The following is a 16,957-nucleotide window of genomic DNA, read 5'->3' as shown; positions in this document are numbered from 1 at the left end:
TGCCACTGAGTCAGAAACTTCTAGTGCTATCAGAAATGCACCAATTGAGCCAAATTTCCAGTGAACACATTTTGGTAGCTATTCTTGTCATGTTTGGGGAAATAGACAGTTTTCGCATAACCTCTATAAACAAACATATCTGCTTGTTCCTAAAGGTTTATAATCTCTTACCTTCCATATACCCTTATGTCTGAGATGGCATAAAAGTAGCGTGCCAGGTGTTGCTCATCTACGTATATTTCTCCAGTTGCTGGTCTAAGCAATCTTATCCTCAGATCTGTGATGGTAAAGAAATCTCTTAACTTCTTGGTTGTGTCAAGCTGGCCATAAAGAGAAGCCATATTATGAAGCCGAGGTCCAGCAAAAAAAGCAAATCTATCTTTGATTTCGAAGTGGATTATTTTACTATTTGTCATATATCCAGTAGAGTATTCTTCCGTGCAAATGATTTCTAGGACTGTGTGCTGTGATAAATCCCTCACTGATTTTGGATCCATGTGGAAAGCATCTAAACAGTCTGTGGCATAATATTGGTAGGGCTGCCATGTTCGTCCATAGTCGAGGGATTTCTCGAGGATCATTTGGTCTGGACGGCCAGATTCAAAAGTGATAACTATGTTATCTGTCAGCTCAATGGTTTTGTTCCAGGAGAGTGTAATATTAACATGAAGAGGCTTTGGATAATCCTTCCAAGTTGTGGACTGCCAAAACGTGGATGGATGCCTTCCTTCAAGATCAAACATCAATTCCGGAGGATGAGCCAGTTCTTGGGTACTTGCATCACATTCATTATTGCACATGTAGGGGTTCCCCTGGAAAAGAACAAAACAGGTTTACAAGAGGCACAGCGTAGTGACTGTGACACACGAAGATGTTTTGTGTTTGGCACATGACAATTGCTGCTTTTTTTTCTTCACGATTGAAACTGAGAAGGAAGAAATTAGTGCTTGCAAGGAATACCTTTATCTTAACTAGATTTATCTTGTACACTTTACCTTTCACCTAATGACCTTACATTAAGGTAAATGTACACAAAAATATACAGCACATTTACTTCTGTATTGTAAACATTTTCCTCAGTATATTTTAGAGTAAGAAACTGGTTTGTTTACCCTTGTATTGGGCTTATGTGGCAAGGGTTTGGTAGCAGAAGTGGGAGTGGAGTGACCAGTCACAACAGACCACGAACGATAAAGAAGTGTCTAACAGCTCAGTAAGTCTGACTCTCCTTAGAAAGATTCGGCAGCCGAGAGAATTCCTTTTTAAGACAATTATGCTCCTCAAGAGCTCCGTTCACAGAGGAAGCAATTTTTAGGTGAAAATTATTGAAGTCAGCAGAATAGCCCCTACGTACTCTGTATGAAACAACAGGCGGTACAACTTCATGTTCCCTTTCACCCAGGTGTGAAATGAAGCATGCTTAACTGTATTTCCATCCTAGCACTGTCCTTTCTTAAAATACTGACATTCTCCATCAGAAGTCACTAGAAAAAATAGTGCACCACAAGTTTGATTCAGACTTCTGCCACCTTATTAGAGGGTAGAAAACTACTCCAGGAAAGACTTTTCATGAAGCACAGCCTCCAATTTATCAGGACAAGATAATCCAGCACTTGATTAGGTGGGAGATGTCAGCAGTTGCAGCTGGAATGCCGCCGAGGTGGCTGGAGGTCTGAACTGTGGATTGAGTTAAAAACAGCAACAAAAAGAGCTTGCCAATAATGCACAGCTTTTACTGCTACTTGTCCTCTGTAGCAAGGTGAAAGTCAATTATTCTCCCTCTGGCCTTTTGATGCATTAGCTTGCACACTACAGTCTTCCTCTCCTTCTCAAAGGCTATTTTGACTGCAGATTGGGGTATCTTGCAGCAGTTGCCAAGATATCAGACCCCATATGCTGGACTGAATCAAGTCCATCTAATTTAGACTTTCAGCAGTACATTAATATTTTGCTACTTGTTCATTCTGCATTTGTTTCTGATAACAATTGCTGCCCTGTGTCTTTCTCTGTGTTCAGTATGGATTATGGAAGAAGTTATGCTTTTTGCCATTGATGGTCTGCACTGCTGGGGAAAAAGTTGCACACGTCTGTATCTAGCAGTGCTGAATATGGGCCTAAGTGCAGCTGCGATTGTCATTAATCAGAGTTCTCCTCACCTGCCCTGATAATAGAACAAGCCCTGGTATGATGATCAACCTTTTCTTTTCTTACAATTACAATTATTGCTTCTCTCTACCTCGAGGCCTCGGGGCAATGAGGCTGTTCAGTGCCATCCAGCATGTGAAATGAGCTTCAAACATGTTTCCACCTTGGTCACTGCTCTGCCCCTTGGCACACTCCCATGAAACGCAAGAAAAACAACTTCAGAACTCACTTTGACCTCCCCACAAGCAACTCCTCTTCCCTGCACAGGGAAATACTTTTCTCCTGTCGCTCTCTCTTTCCCATTAATACAGCTGAATCCTAAAACTTACAACAATTCATTGGGACTAGAAGTTAAGAAAAAAAAAAAGAGTTATTTGAAAAGCAGAACGGTACTCATTAAACAGAAAGATTCAAAACATGCAGCTGTAACTGAGAACATTCTGCAAAATGTGTCTATAATAAGTTCCTGTCACAGTTTTCTTGATTTCAAGCTCACGGTTACTATTCCTATGCCTTCCTTTTGAATAAAACAGTGAAAATCAAAATCAAAATAAATTTCAAGCAGAACAGATAAAAGAATGACTTTTTTGTTACTTAGCTCAATTTCATATAGCAGATACAAATACAAGGACATGCCACCTTACTTGGGCATTTTCCTTAGGAAAAACACAGACACTGTGGGATCTGCAAGGTTCCGTACACTTTGAATAGATGTAAATCCAAATTTTGCAGAAAATGCTCAGTTATACAAGGCACGCCTTTCTTAAGTTTACTAGAAAAATCCGATCACTTCAGTGACGGTCATCGTGAAGCTGTCTGCATACCTATAATGTGTATCTTCTGTCATCTTGGCAAAAGCCGTATCACTGGGACATTACAGGTATTGAAACATAGTAAATAAATGCTATTGGATAGCAAGACGCTTGTTAAGCATTGCTTAGGGATCTCTTTGGTTTCCTACGGCGCCAGCAGAGAGTAAGGCCATTGTAATTCATGTTAGAAACCAAACCTAAACGCTGCTCTGAGTCCCTGGGTAGTGGAGGATGTGTGTTACGCGATTCTGAGTGGGTAATCCAGATTGTGGATTGTGCGCAGTGAATGCTAAACATTGACATTTGCTTGCTTCTGAATGGTGCTCTATATGTCTGTAGGCACAATGCTTTTTGGGAAAGTTGACGCTACTCCACTTAATGGCAGAGTACAGTGAGACGCAGGTCGGGATGACAGCACTGCCCCACACCTGAATCTGTTACCAAACCATGCTGTAAGGAAAGCACTGCAAACGAGACTCCAGGTAAAAGGCTTCAGGCATTTCTTCCACCAAAAATGGAATTATTCTTTTAATTCTATAGTACTCAATTCTCATTAAAGGGACAAATGATTTGATTGCACCAAAATAACCCAGGTGGAGTTCAATATTCTGGAGAGGAAATTTGAAAAAAAATTAAGCCAATATAAGCTGATAAAATAAATGTCCTGAATTCTAGCACAGGGAGGGGGAGAGAAATTATAATGATAGGTAAGTTCCCGTCTGCCTGCTGGCATAGCATTCAGTGATGTAATTTTGAAATATTTAATTTTGACTATTGCTTCAGAGGCTTAGAATCAGATTCTCAATTTTTCTACACATAACTTGGCTTTAAACTGTTTCTAATTAATCTTAAATGTAATTTATATGTTGTCATATTTACATTACCAAAATTGTCTAAAGTTGTCTACATGAAATTTCTTTAGTACGTGTTACTATGAAACAATTCAATTAACTGGGATTAGTTATGTATTTTAATGTCTACATCTCTAAGATAATCCTCTTTAAGACCTCTATCTCAGTAAAACGAATACAACAAAGAGAGACTTTCCCCCACTTTGTCCAAACTAAGCACATTCTGTGGTGGGAATGTCTAAATGACCAGAGCATTAGCAGCGGTAAGTAATCTTGTGACCAGCAGGCAGCTGGAAATAGATCTTTATTTAAGTTCTACAAGCAACAGCTTTTCAGCTGGATAAGGTGAAAAATATTTGTAACTTTTAAAAATGGTATTTACATCATTAAGAGATTTCTAAATAATTAAACACTAATAAATACTTCTAAACACTTCAATGCCAATTAACATAAGAGGTTTCTGAGGTTTCTCTGTGCCACTACCAGCTAGAAAAAAACTACTATTTTGCTGTACAGTAATTGGATATTGGTATTAAACAGTTTCTTGCGGGCAGTCAAATTAAGTTGCTACTATTATATTTTATGTCACCTGTGGAATTCAAAATATTTCCCAAACCAGTACCACCATAGTTCAGAAGGCTGGGCTTTGGTAAGTGCCTGTTTGCAGGCTCTACCCTGCAGCCCAAGGGCCCGTGGCTGCATCACACTATTTCATCCTGGTCAGCCATGGCTGAAAAAAGCAGAGTTATCTGAGAAGCTGCTGACTAGTCCCAGGAGGGTTTCCTCTCAAGCATATAAATTTAGTTTGTGTTTGCACACAATGTCTGTGTCAGCGAGCTTGAATTCTGTCAGAGGTGCTTGGAATGGTGTAAGGGGTGCTGCTGGCCTGCGTCCAGCTGGGCCATTGAGCTGTCTTATCAGGCCTATCTGTGGGCACAGCTTGGTAACAAATGGGACAATGACCCTTGGGTAAGGATTTAGGATAGAGGTAGCGGTAGTGTAATCTTTGAATATCAACAGGGCAGTCGGCAGCTCCTGTTCAAGGGTTAAAATCTGATCACTCTCAGCTGAAGCCTGCATCACAGAGATCCTTCAGGGCCATACACACAGGCTTAGGGCTTGATTGAAGATGTTGCTTCTTTCAGTCTGCTTCCTGTCTGCGCTAACACCTCATGGACTTTTTAACTTGGGAACAAAGACAGGGGGGCTTAACCTTTCTTCGGCGTGAATATTGGAAGCTGTATCATAGATTACATGCTGTAATAGACACCTGGCTAAATCCCTGCAGAGGATTATAACTTGCATTTTCAAACTGGTGAAGGCTGCTGAGGTCAAGCAGGCCAAGATTTTAAGAAGGAGCAAAATGAATTTTCAAGAAGCAAGTCACAGCAACCGATTTTTATATTGCTGCCTCAAGGTAGGTAGCTCAGATGCACTAGACAAGAAATAAATACAGTCTGAATCAAACGTGGAGTGTTTGATTAGTGCATTCAAATCACACTTTTGGAAATAATAGAGTACTTCTCTTTTCCTTTCCAAAGAAGTATTGCAAGTATTCCACTCGGTACCATGCAGTATGTTGCAGATGAGTAATTAGACAGTCATAACTGACAGCAACCATTGCTCTAATGCTTACATTTTCCATGTGATTTCTAAACAGGAGATAGGTATTTACTATGACGCAGCCGGATTATGAAACCATTAACAGGGAGATGCTACTTGAGTCCTCCCTTTCAGGGCAAATAGGCAGTATAGTGGATTGGCAAGACACAGAATCTGTCGCATAATAATTTATGTTGTCAAACTCGCTACATCCATTAGCTTGTTTGAGAGTATCTTCATCAATGTTTGTAGAATTATTGTTGTGAGGAAGACAGAGTTGGCTGTAGACAAGAACATTTTACCATCAATAACCTTTCATCACTACAGTGACAGCATTTTAAGTTAAAGTGATTTAAGCTAAAAAAGAAAAAAACGCTAAAATCTCAGTGGAAGATTTGATGTGCTCACAGAGCTCCCAAGTGAGAGGCATTTGGATGGTCAGACAAGCACTTTGAACTCTGAGCTGCAGGCTGCACACTGTGAATTTGCCAAAACCAGCAAAAAGAAAATAAAAGAATGTTTAAATCAATAACTTCTGGGGAGACTTAAAAAGATTTAACCAAGGAGGATGTGACTGGCCAAAAATAAATAATAATACTTAACAACTTTGTGCGCTTTTAAGCTTGAAAATATGTTGCAGATTATGGCCCTGATCCTGAAAGAAATTCAGTGTAAGAAAACAGCAGATTTTTTTAAACGATCCATTAGTCTCTTAAGATTTGGCACTTTGTATCGTGAAACAAAGACTTAACTAATTAATCTTCATGACAATAGCTCCTTGAGATAGGGATCCTAGCCTGAATTTACATACAGCTCAGAAATAGAAAGAAGCGCCTTTGCATGATGAATTCTCTAAACCCTGTTCATACTGCACTTTCTTCTAAAGCCTTACGGTGTATCACCTCAGGGCATTCCTAGGACCCGGAGTAGCTCTTGGATTATTATTATTACTATTAGATCATGCCTTTCTCCAATACTAGGAACCGAAAATGTTTTGTAGGAGAAACATTTAAAAATTTGCATTGTCATCTAGAGGAGACTGTTTTCCTCTTTCCATGGCCCTTCTTTGATGTCTAACGGGAATGCAGGGCAAGACTTATCTGATGAATGGAGGGAACAAATTATATCTTCTAAATCTCTTCAGGCTTCTGGAATTTTCTGGTTCACACTAGAGTTACTGAGAGATTTAGCAAAATACTGCCATATCACCATTGATATTATATGATCACATTTGCAAAGGCACTTAATTCCTATCAGAACACTATTTCTTGTTAGTTTCTTAAGATGCTTTTTTTTTTGAAATGCTTTTCAAATTACCAGGCGAATGGATTTTTGTTTCTTCTGAAATAACGGCCCACTTTTTGTGGGAAAAATCCTGCTCATTCCCAGTTGATAATCTTAAGCCTCTGAGGATGTCTTTGAGTCGGCAGTGTTGCTGATGTTATTTTGACCACTTGATGATTCTGGAATTAATGGTATTTTTTGTCAGATTTGCTAGCACTCACCTGAGTATATTTTTGTTGTTTGAGAAACTCAACATTGATGTTTTCCTCTTGTATCAGTGGGTATCTGGCAATATAATCACTTTCTTATTTATAGCTTTTGTAATGTCATGAGGTGCACACTACTGGGACCTCATCACACTTAGCTCTGGCTAAACAATATGACAACAGTTCCAAGAAAATCCAAGTTTCTTTATATGCCAGATGCATATTTGAGTTTGAGAAACTGAAATCACAGGGGACAAAATCCATTCCTGTCAGGATTCTGGCACCTGTCCTGGCAAAGCCAGCCAATCTGTCAGAGCCTTCCTCAGACATGGCAGCACAGGACACGGATCGCCATGGGCCTGCTCAGCTCCCCCTGCGTGCTTCTGTCAGATTGGCTCACGCAGCCATTCTGCCACACCGCGCTGCAAGGGCCCCTATGGGAAAGGGTGCCCTTCACTTTACACAGTTTTTGGATTATCTATGAACTTAGAAAGGAAGCCACTTTACTAAAATTCTACAGTTGGAATGTGCCATCCCAGTGTAAGGAAAAGCAATGCTAAGGCAAGCTGGTGTGATCCTTCTGAGGGATGGTCTCAGTTATCACAGTGGATCACAGAGAGAACAGGAGCATTGTTAAAACCAAGACACCAGATCATATAGGTGATGATAGAGGGAATCAGGGTGCTCGAAACACTAAGAATTTTTTTTTTTCTTTTTCTGTTAGAAACCATTGCATTCAGAGTTTCAGTTCATAACGGACACCTGTTGATGGCAAAAAGACTGAGAAATATTCTGTGAGGGCAAGGTGTTCCCCATCTGGTCTTAATGACCCTAATCAGCCCAACCTGGCTGCCAGGCCAGGCCCTATTGAAATGCAGATGAGGGGCTCTTTCTTCTGGGTGCATTGTGGGTCTGTGTTGTAGTCATTTCTTCTGTTGTTCCTTCTGGATCTCTCTGGGTTACCCTGCCGTCCAGTCCTTGCTGTGCAGGGGGGTTGTCAACTGAACTTCTGGGTTTCCTGGCTGTCCGGAATGGTGCCCGTTCATGAGGGGGAAGCTGCTGAAGGTACTCCTCTCCTTTCAGGTATCGCTTCCCAGCTGCTGTGTGGGGGTATGTCATGAGTGTGGAATCTGCAGCTTGCCCTAGGTTATAGTGGAGCAGGTTTACGCTAGTTCAGTATGAGATTGAAATCGTGGCAGCATAGAAATTTTGCATTGGGAGAATTTTCAGGAAGCCTTATGGTATGAATATTGCCGTCTGTGTGGGCTGCTGCGCCACACTGGCATGGGTGGACTAGAAAATCCTCCTGGGCAGGGTGGGTGATTGCTGTAAGCCACGCTTAACTGGTTCCTCCTCTCTGTGCCAGACATATGTGAGTACTGTGAGGTATTTTCCTGGTAGATAGCACAAATAACTACTCTGTTTTCATTTCATACAGACCAACTGAAGAAATATGCCTGGCAAATCATGGAGGCAGTAGAGATGTGATGGCTTTGGCTTCTGCAAAAGGTTGCTCTGAGCTTTCTCCCTGGTTCTTGAGGAAGCTCCATCTCCTGCGGTAAGGGTTTCCTTCTTTGGGAGGACAGCTCTTGAACAGTGATGTCACAAATCCTGGCATTTAAGTACATTTAAATATAGGCCAAGAATTTTAGCTCGACTTCTGTGTAAATAAAATGAAGTGAGCAGAAGAGTGAGATGTGTTGTTTAACTGAAGACCTGCTAGGTAATGTTCAGTGCGCTGCTATCCTGCACTAATTTCAGCAGCTGTGTTTTGGATGGCTCTTTAAAGAGAACATCCATCACAGTTCTGAAAAATAGAACGAACTACTGCATGAGGTTAAAAATGAGTGATGTAGAAACAATTAAAAGCTCCAGAAGTGTTGAGAAATGAGCGCATAGCTTTGTAGTAAGTTAAATGAAAGTGACATCGGTCATTAAAGAGGAGCATTATTCTAACACTTGTCTATATATTAAAAAGAGTTAGAATGGAAACTTTTCACCAAGATCTCCCTGGTTACTTATGGTAAGATTTCTGCATGTAATAGGATGGGTTTTCATGCAGTTTAAAAAATCTTCATAATATGGTTGGACCGAATTTTCCCAACGTCAAGTTGTCACATTTAGTTTAATGTTTCTTGTTTTTCTTTGAGAAAAATGAGCAGAAAAACTGTACTTTTCTCTTTCCTTTGTTATTTTTCATTCCAGAAGGTTTCTAAAACATGATGTGTCCCATAAATGTAGCTTCAAGAATTAGTGAACAGTCCACCAAAGCTGCCACAGCTTTTTACTAGTACACAGCTGTTCTATAGTTCCATCTGCTTAGAGTGAAACTGGAGACTGCCATGTTCAACTGAAAGTTCAAAAGTACTTTACATAGGCAGAATCAAATAATGTATAATGCAAAATAGGAAGCAATTCCCAAACAGAACTTTTTGCTTATTCCTGCTATACCTAAATATAAAATAGCAAGGACAAGTTCAGTACAGGCAGTTGCTATAAAGATGAAGGAAAGAAATTTAGAATGACACCCACTGAAGCTCTCTACTTTTGACTTCCGTGCAGGTTCTAACTAAGTAATGAAAGCTTGAAATGCTGATGTCACTCTAGAGTGTAAAACTAACTAAAGCTTTTACCTGTGCTTTGCACAATAGCTCAGTCTGCGTGTTTAGTTTGGCTGACTGAACAACATGGTAGGCAATATGCTTTACAATTAGTGCTTAATAATTTGCCAATTTTCAGATTCAGTGAATCTCAAATTGCAGTTACAGAGCCCTATTGTATAGTTTAAAATGATGTTTTGAAGGCTGCATTTGTAAGGGTGGTGTAGAGCTGCTGGATGTGCACAGGACCCTGAGCTGCAGCTGCCCTGCAACCATGTGCTTGCATGTGGCTGTACCTTTTCCTTGCAGCAAATCAGAGTAAGGCCTTCCAGATGTTACAGCTAATTTAACACTAACTTAGAACAAAGTTATTTAAAGCAACAAGAGCTTAGCTCTTTTAAGTTGCAGGGTTGAAAGGTAAGGGAATTCTTGGGGGGGAAAAAAAAAAAATAGCGTATTGTGCAATTTTTCTTTCCAGTCTGGCACCTTTCAGTGGATCCGCTTGGAAAATCCTTTTTCCCTTCAGAGCAGTACCTCTGCTGTGGGCTTGCCACTTCCTCAGGAGTTTGCTGATTGCTCAGTCCTTTCCTTTTACTGGTGGGCTGAAGGTCTCCAAGGACAAATTTCCTACTGACTTTGAGACCTCCACCTTTTTACCATCAGTTGTGCCTAGCAGTTTTGCTGCTATGTGGTGAGCAGGATGAGGGGACTGAAGTGTCTGGAAAGCAAGTGTTTCTTTTCCCACTTTGTTTTCCATTGAATCGAGTCTCTGATCTGATGTACAGCTTGGCTACATGAGTGTCAGGGTGCAATGGCTGTGGACAGAAGTGAAGCAATATAGATTGGCTGGCTTAAGGGCAACGTGAAAATACACCCTACATTGTGAACAAAGAGCTAAATTGCCTGTTCTGTCACATTTGTGCTCATCTGTAAAAAGATAATTTATATACACAAATGTCACACATTCAAGTAGCTGCTTATGCTGTAAAAGACTCTTCTGAGGGTATGAATGCGCATCAGACTCAGGTGCAACTAGTTGTGTCCCAGCAAAATTGCTTTTATTAAATATGTTACCTCAAGGAATCATTAGGATTTTACTCTCCCGACTAACAGTGGGGTTTAGGGCAGCAAATTTGGATTTCTTACTGTGCATGTTAACATGGTACATGCAAATGCTATTGAGGCCTGCACTGGAGACATTTTTCTTGCAAATTCTGTGATCTAAATTCAGGTATGAAGAGTTCTTTGTTTTCTATAGTCAGTACTTGTTTCTCTCTGTATGCATGCAGGTATGTGAGCATGCTTCAACTTTTTTTCTTTGCTTCACCTGCAAGTTCTGTGTTTTTTTTTTTCCTAAAAGTGAGAGAGTTCTGGAACTGTGAAATATAATACACCTTGAAAGAGCAGCTGATTATGGTGGAAGGCATATTACATTATCTCATTGTGATTTGTAGGCTTCACATTTTACTCTGAATACTGGCAAACCATCGTGATGGAGTCTGATATAACAAAATGTTGCATCAAGCTATACTGATTGACATGAAGTGTATAGAAAACTATTTTCATGCACTGAAACAGAAGTCTCTGTACTAGAAAATATTAGGGGGCCATAAAACAAAACCCAAACCACAGATAAGAAATGTCTTAAAGGCAATTAAGTATTCACCCTTGGGGAACACGGCTTACAATTTCTCTTTTTTTTTTAACTTCCTCCAAATTAAAAGATGCTGCCCTCTTGCCTAAATGTTTAACTACAACAAATATTCATGTCTGTTCTTCATAATATGTGGGATATTATGTACGAAATATGTAAAGACAATGAGCAGAAGGATATGAAATCCTCCATAGCAGTCATTAATGATTACCTGTCACAAACTGCAGTTGGCTTTAACTTAATTTTTGAGGTACAATTCCTGCCTCCTCTGTAGGAGACTTAAGAGCATTCTTGAACAGCTGCGTTAGTTAACTTGTTTATCAAATGTAACACAGAACATGGAGGGATATGTCTCAAATGTGCTATTTTTCAAAAAGGAAGTCATCCTAAGTAAGTTGGTATTTTATTAGTCTTTACAATGCGGCAAGTGTTGAGTGCAGTGGAACAGTTATTTCTCTAAATAATCATTTTTCACTTTGATATCATAGGAAATGGGAAGCTTTGCTAAACCAAGGCAGGTTGTCTTTCCCCATAAATTATCGTCCCTATTCTGCATACTCGTACCAATTTAAATGGGCTGTTCATTCATTACTATGTAATGTAGCATGTTTCTCTATGAATAAGGGTAGCAGAGTTGTTACTTAGTTCTACAGAAAGTTCTTAAATATTATACTACAACATGAATTTAGTTTTGCTTATTACTTTCCAGCTGTAGATCTCCAGATGATTTGCAGCGTTAAGCTGCCTGTAAAATTACAGCTGGGGAAGAGCATCACAGAGGTGATGAGCTGTGGTTAAGCCAAGAACAGACCCCTGTCCTTTGCCCCAAAGGCTTTTTTTCCCTAAGAGAAATTTTGGTCTTTGTTCTTTTTTTTTTTTTTTTTTTTTGCCATAGCGAAAAGAAATTGCAGAGCCAGACAACAAGTAAAAGGAACTAAAAAGGATAAATTCTGGTTGGGAATGTCTCAACTGCGCTTCTGGGACTGTCTGCATCTGTAGGCACTATTCATTCCAGTCCTGAGTATTATTGATTTTATGCCTGAGGATTTCATGCAAAATTGTATTTCTATATTAACTGTAATTTTATTTCTGATTCTCAATGTCGGTATTGTTTTTTCAGAATTTCTGACCCGCTTCTGTATTATTACTGCATCTACTGCCATTTTTAATAAGCTTTAGAGCCAGCAGATTAACGCTGAATGTCAAACACCACAATTAGAATTACTGATGTTATGCAGAAACATTGCTTTAATATATTAAAAAAAGAAGTACCCTTTTTCTGTTGCCACAGAATCTGCATTCATTTTTGCTGTATTTGGTCATTTTTTTTATTCACAGAATTTCCCAGACTCAGAAGACCTGTGTATGTGAACCATGGAAAGGAAGAAGGAAAAGTGACATAAACAAAAAATGACAATTGTAAGTGAAATTCAATTTCATTTCATTTCTCTTAAAAGGTGGGCTACGTTGTTTTGCCTTCATTTATTAGTCAAGATGAAAAAATAAATGTTTCTGAAGAAACACAGTAACGTGGACTTCCTAAAGAAACAAATTTCAATGTTGAATTTCATTATTCAGTGGAGGAATGTTGTACTTATATGCACAATAAATTGTGCAACATCTCTACACATTCAGATTACAGCACATAGTATTCTGAAAGAGAATGAAGACGCTCATTAAGTCCACATTAGTGTACCACATCAATATAAGTAATTCAATCAATATGTACAGTATCTTTTGAGGAAAGGTAGCAAATGTTATGATAAGCTGGTAATTCAGTTATGTGCTGGAGATGGTTATGTAATTTTCTTTACTACATATATCCATAATCAGGAATAAGGGTATATCTCTGAAAAATATACAGTAATTTCCTAAAATCTGTACTAAGACTGTTACCAGAAGTGTGAATTTGCAGATGTTACGTGGTTGTGCTGACTCCTAACAGCCTGCCACTTGCAAAATGTATTTCATCATGCTAATCCCAACTGGCAGATTGCAGGGCAGGAGCAACAGAAGCAGCTGCTCTGGCCCAACACAGAGGTGAGGCTGTGAAAGCAGTGTTATTGCTGCTGCTGCCTTTGGATTCTCCTGCCACAAGTAGTGGGCTCAGAGTGATGGGAAGTGAAGATTTATATATAAAATATATATTCCTGGTGATGTTTTTTTTTTTCCCATGGCTTCAGTTACTGTCCCAAATGATACTGACTTCCCAAGCCCAAAGGAAAATCTTTTTTTCTGAATTAGAAGAGCACCTCGAAATGGAAGAAATGCCTGGGATAATGTATGTAATAATTTCATTTGGCACATAATTGTACATGTAGCACGCATCTTCATTCAATTGAGCCAAATTTCCTTATTGACTTTACTGGGAATAAATTGGAATCTGGAAAAGAAGAGCCTTCTTTCACGGTAGAGCTGTGGTTAAGTTGCAGAATATAAGATTGTGTTTGCAACCTCTGCAGCCTCTGCTGTAGCAAGGAGGAGCCATGGGCTACATACGCGGTGCTGGCATCAGTTGTCCAGCTCAGGTTTACCTGTGAGCCTCGGTGCTGCCAGGCTCTTGCCTTGAATACACATGGTGATGCTGCTTCTGTGCCTATGTTGTTAGCTTCCATCAGGGTGAAGCCTGGCTGTGCCTGGCTGAATGACACATTGCCAGTGTCAATGCGCCCTGAAAAATCTATGTGCTTTGGTAGGTGGGGGATGCTCTACACAAGAAGAGACTATGTGTTATTTTTCTATAGCAGAAGAAATAAACTTTCTACGTTTGCCTGAAGGTATAGTTTAAGGGCAAGGATTCCTTTTATCCCAACACATTACAATTCATTACAGAGTAAGACGATAACAGAATCTCTGAGTGTGCTCTTCTCCCTGAACCACCCTGGGAAGCAATAAATTACAGCATATTATATTCCCTATCAGTTCCACCCATCACAGGCTTGTCTTGCTGAAGACGTGATAAAGAGAAACACCTCAGATAAAGTAATGCAATTAACTGCTGCCATTTGAAATCTGAAAAATTATATTTCCTCATTCCAAGCCCATCTGTCTGTTTTACTGTTTTTGAGTAGAAATGCTGTTTAATGACTTGCTGGCTGCCTGCAGAACTCCTTGCTGACAGGCTAGGTGACTTGCAGGCTGATGTCCTACAAGAAAGGTCAAAAGCTTGCAGCAGCCACAGCCAGCCCACAGCTGCACGGCCTTGGGTCAGGGGTATCTAGATGGGAATGCCTCAGGTTGTCTGGCTCCTGCAGCCCTCACTGAGGGCGCGATGGCCACATCAGCCCTGTAAGGCTCACACGTGTCTCTGAAGTGTGAGGCTCCAGTGGTGGGGCTATGCAGTGGCCAGAGCCAGGAAGGTGCAGTTACTTGACCATGGTGGTGGATGTGCCTTGGTGTATTACTGCAACTACTCTGCAATTTAAGCAATATTGTGCCTTCCAGCATTTATCTTTAAAGGGACTTTTAGCTCCTAGTTTGTACTGGAGGAGCTGTGTGAAGTACGCTTATTAGAATGAAAAATAACTGTCTATAAAAGGAGCCACTATTTATGAGGGTGCAAAAATAAAAGCCCTTGGAGAAAATGAGGTTTTTTTTCCTCACACGCAGAATTCAGGGCTGTGTTATGCCATGAACAAAAGCAATGTGCCTCTCTAAAGATATGCAGTATTTCAGTTTCCTCAGTTATACTTTTTATATAAAAACACCTTGAATGCACCATATGAGTAGGTTCAGGCCCAAAATAAAGGTTGTTAAGGCTGGGGAGTGGCATAGCTCTGCTTGTAACGACCTTTAAGACAGCATACAAAATCACCCTGTTCAACGTGGCCATCTGTGATGTGTTAATGGAAAAAAAAAAAAAAAAGCAACTTCAAAAGATTTATGCCCTTACATTTCTTCATTTCTCCTAATTTTTGATTGGGCATATGCTGAATGTGCTGCAGTGAAATCAATGAGAAATAGCTCTAAATTCTAGCTGATAGCTGGAGTCAACACAGGGTCCTAAATTTGAAATGGATTTGAGATTATTTCTGTGAATTTAGTTGCATAGAATTTGAATACGTTAGTTCAATAATCAATTTTTTATGTTGATGCTTGTAAATTCAAAAGTTGGCCAAAAATTAAAAAAATAAATAAGAAAGCAAGTCTGTTAAGTTATCTTTAATACCCTTGCTATGTCATGATGAGCTACTTAGAATGGTTTATTACTGTAATTTATTTGACAAGCAACCTGAGAGTTACTGGTCTTTGTCATGGAAGCTATTTAAAAAAAAAATCTGCCTCCTTGCAAACATTTGTGACTATCTCCATCTATATCTCTGTACTTATCTGTATGTATTTTGGAACACAGTCCTGACTAGCTTTAGATTATAAAATCAATTCCTCCATCTGACATTATGCCTAGTAAAGCTTTCTGAAGTGCCAATATTTCTTAGACTGCTTTGCGAGACTTAATTTTAGAATCGTTATTTTGCAGAATTAAGAATTGGGAACTCAGAAGTACAAAAATAAATATTTAAGCTTGCAAGAATCTTCAACTCCAACATTCTGTTGCAGTGTCCTGTCCTGTTCCAGACTGGAGAAACTGCCTGTGTATATACATGGATGACTGGAAGCCTGCCTAATGCCAAGAGTTTGGCTGTGATGCTCAAAACCAGAAATTTCAGAGTGTTTTGGTATCAGTGAGCATGTTAGAAGAAAATCATTTCAAACTGTGAGTATGTTGAATACATGAAGAGAGATTTAAGTATTTATTATGTTACAAAATAACCTTATGCCACAGAAGATTTTTTATTAGGACTTTATGATTTTATTCCAATTCTCTGAAGCTTCTTTCAGTGAGTCCTATCCTTGGATTCAATTAAATTAATTCGTAGTCAAGAATTCATTGAAATCAACAGACGTTCTTACTGAATAAAACCTGAGAGGCAATAGAATTAAAGCTCCAGGAGGTATCATAGTATTTATGAGGTCCCAGATCATCCTGTCACTTTCCAGCAGCTTTCAGCTCCACATGCATCACACTTCTCTGAAGCTGCCCTGATTTGCCATCAGCTGATCTCCCCTTGATGCCAGCTCAGGCAAGTGACTTGACCTCAGTGTGCATGAGGTTCCTGCAGCTACAAGCATAGCACTGTGCCTTCAGCTTGGGCTAGCTGAATTGCCCACTTGTTCCCAAGTTATTGAATATTTTTCCTTTAGTTATGCCTTAGTTTCAGCTGGGATGGAATTGTTTTCTTCAGAGTGTCTGGTATGCTGCTATGTTTTAAATTCTAGGAGAAAAACAATGCTGATAACACACCAGTGTTTATAGGTACTGTTAAACTGTGTTGTACAGAGCCAAGGCCATTCTCAGTGAAGGGTCCAAGGAGCTGGGAGGGAATAGAATTAGGACAGCTGACTTAAGCTGGCCAAAGGGATATTCCGTACCATATGACACCATGTGGAAGGAGAGTTGAAGGGGAGTGGGACTTCATCTCTTCCTTCTGCTGCTCAGTGGGCTAGCTGGGCGCTGGTCAGAGGGTGGTAAGCAATTGATTTCTCATCACTTGTTATATACATTACATATATAGTCATAACTATTATCCTTTTCCTTTTCTCTACCTTAGTAAATAGCTTTATCTCAGCCCAGGAGTTCTACTTTGTTTTTCCGGATTCTCCCTCATCCCACTGGGAAGGAGGGGAGTGAGCCACCTGCTGGGTCAAACCAGAATTCAGCATAAGAACTGAACGTGATCCCTAGAGTTTCCAGGAAATTCCTGTTATGTTAACAGGCTAGGCGTGAGTTTGGTATGGATGTAAA

At 39.8% G+C, this 16,957-nt stretch overlaps 1 protein-coding gene and 1 long non-coding RNA gene across 6 annotated transcripts in view; one reads left to right on the top strand and one right to left on the bottom strand.

Annotated features, from left to right (window-relative positions):
• NTNG1 (netrin G1) overlaps positions 1-16,957 on the bottom strand; it is a 153,261-nt gene that overhangs the window by 85,625 nt on the left and 50,679 nt on the right. For all 5 annotated transcript variants that reach the window (XM_021404546.1, XM_021404542.1, XM_021404544.1 and 2 more), the window contains exon 3: positions 172-812. In XM_021404546.1, the coding sequence (XP_021260221.1) occupies positions 172-812 (641 nt within the window). The remainder of the gene's footprint in view (positions 1-171; positions 813-16,957) is intronic.
• The window catches only part of LOC110402450, a 55,024-nt gene continuing 45,843 nt past the window's right edge, over positions 7,777-16,957 (top strand). Inside the window, exons 1-4 of the long non-coding RNA XR_002441089.1 lie at positions 7,777-7,983; positions 8,339-8,458; positions 12,493-12,573; positions 15,712-15,868. This is a non-coding gene — a long non-coding RNA (uncharacterized LOC110402450). The remainder of the gene's footprint in view (positions 7,984-8,338; positions 8,459-12,492; positions 12,574-15,711; positions 15,869-16,957) is intronic.

The sequence above is a fragment of the Numida meleagris genome, chromosome 7 (assembly GCF_002078875.1).
Source record: "Numida meleagris isolate 19003 breed g44 Domestic line chromosome 7, NumMel1.0, whole genome shotgun sequence".
Lineage (NCBI taxonomy): Eukaryota > Metazoa > Chordata > Aves > Galliformes > Numididae > Numida > Numida meleagris.
This window is presented reverse-complemented; position numbering and strand designations above follow the sequence as displayed.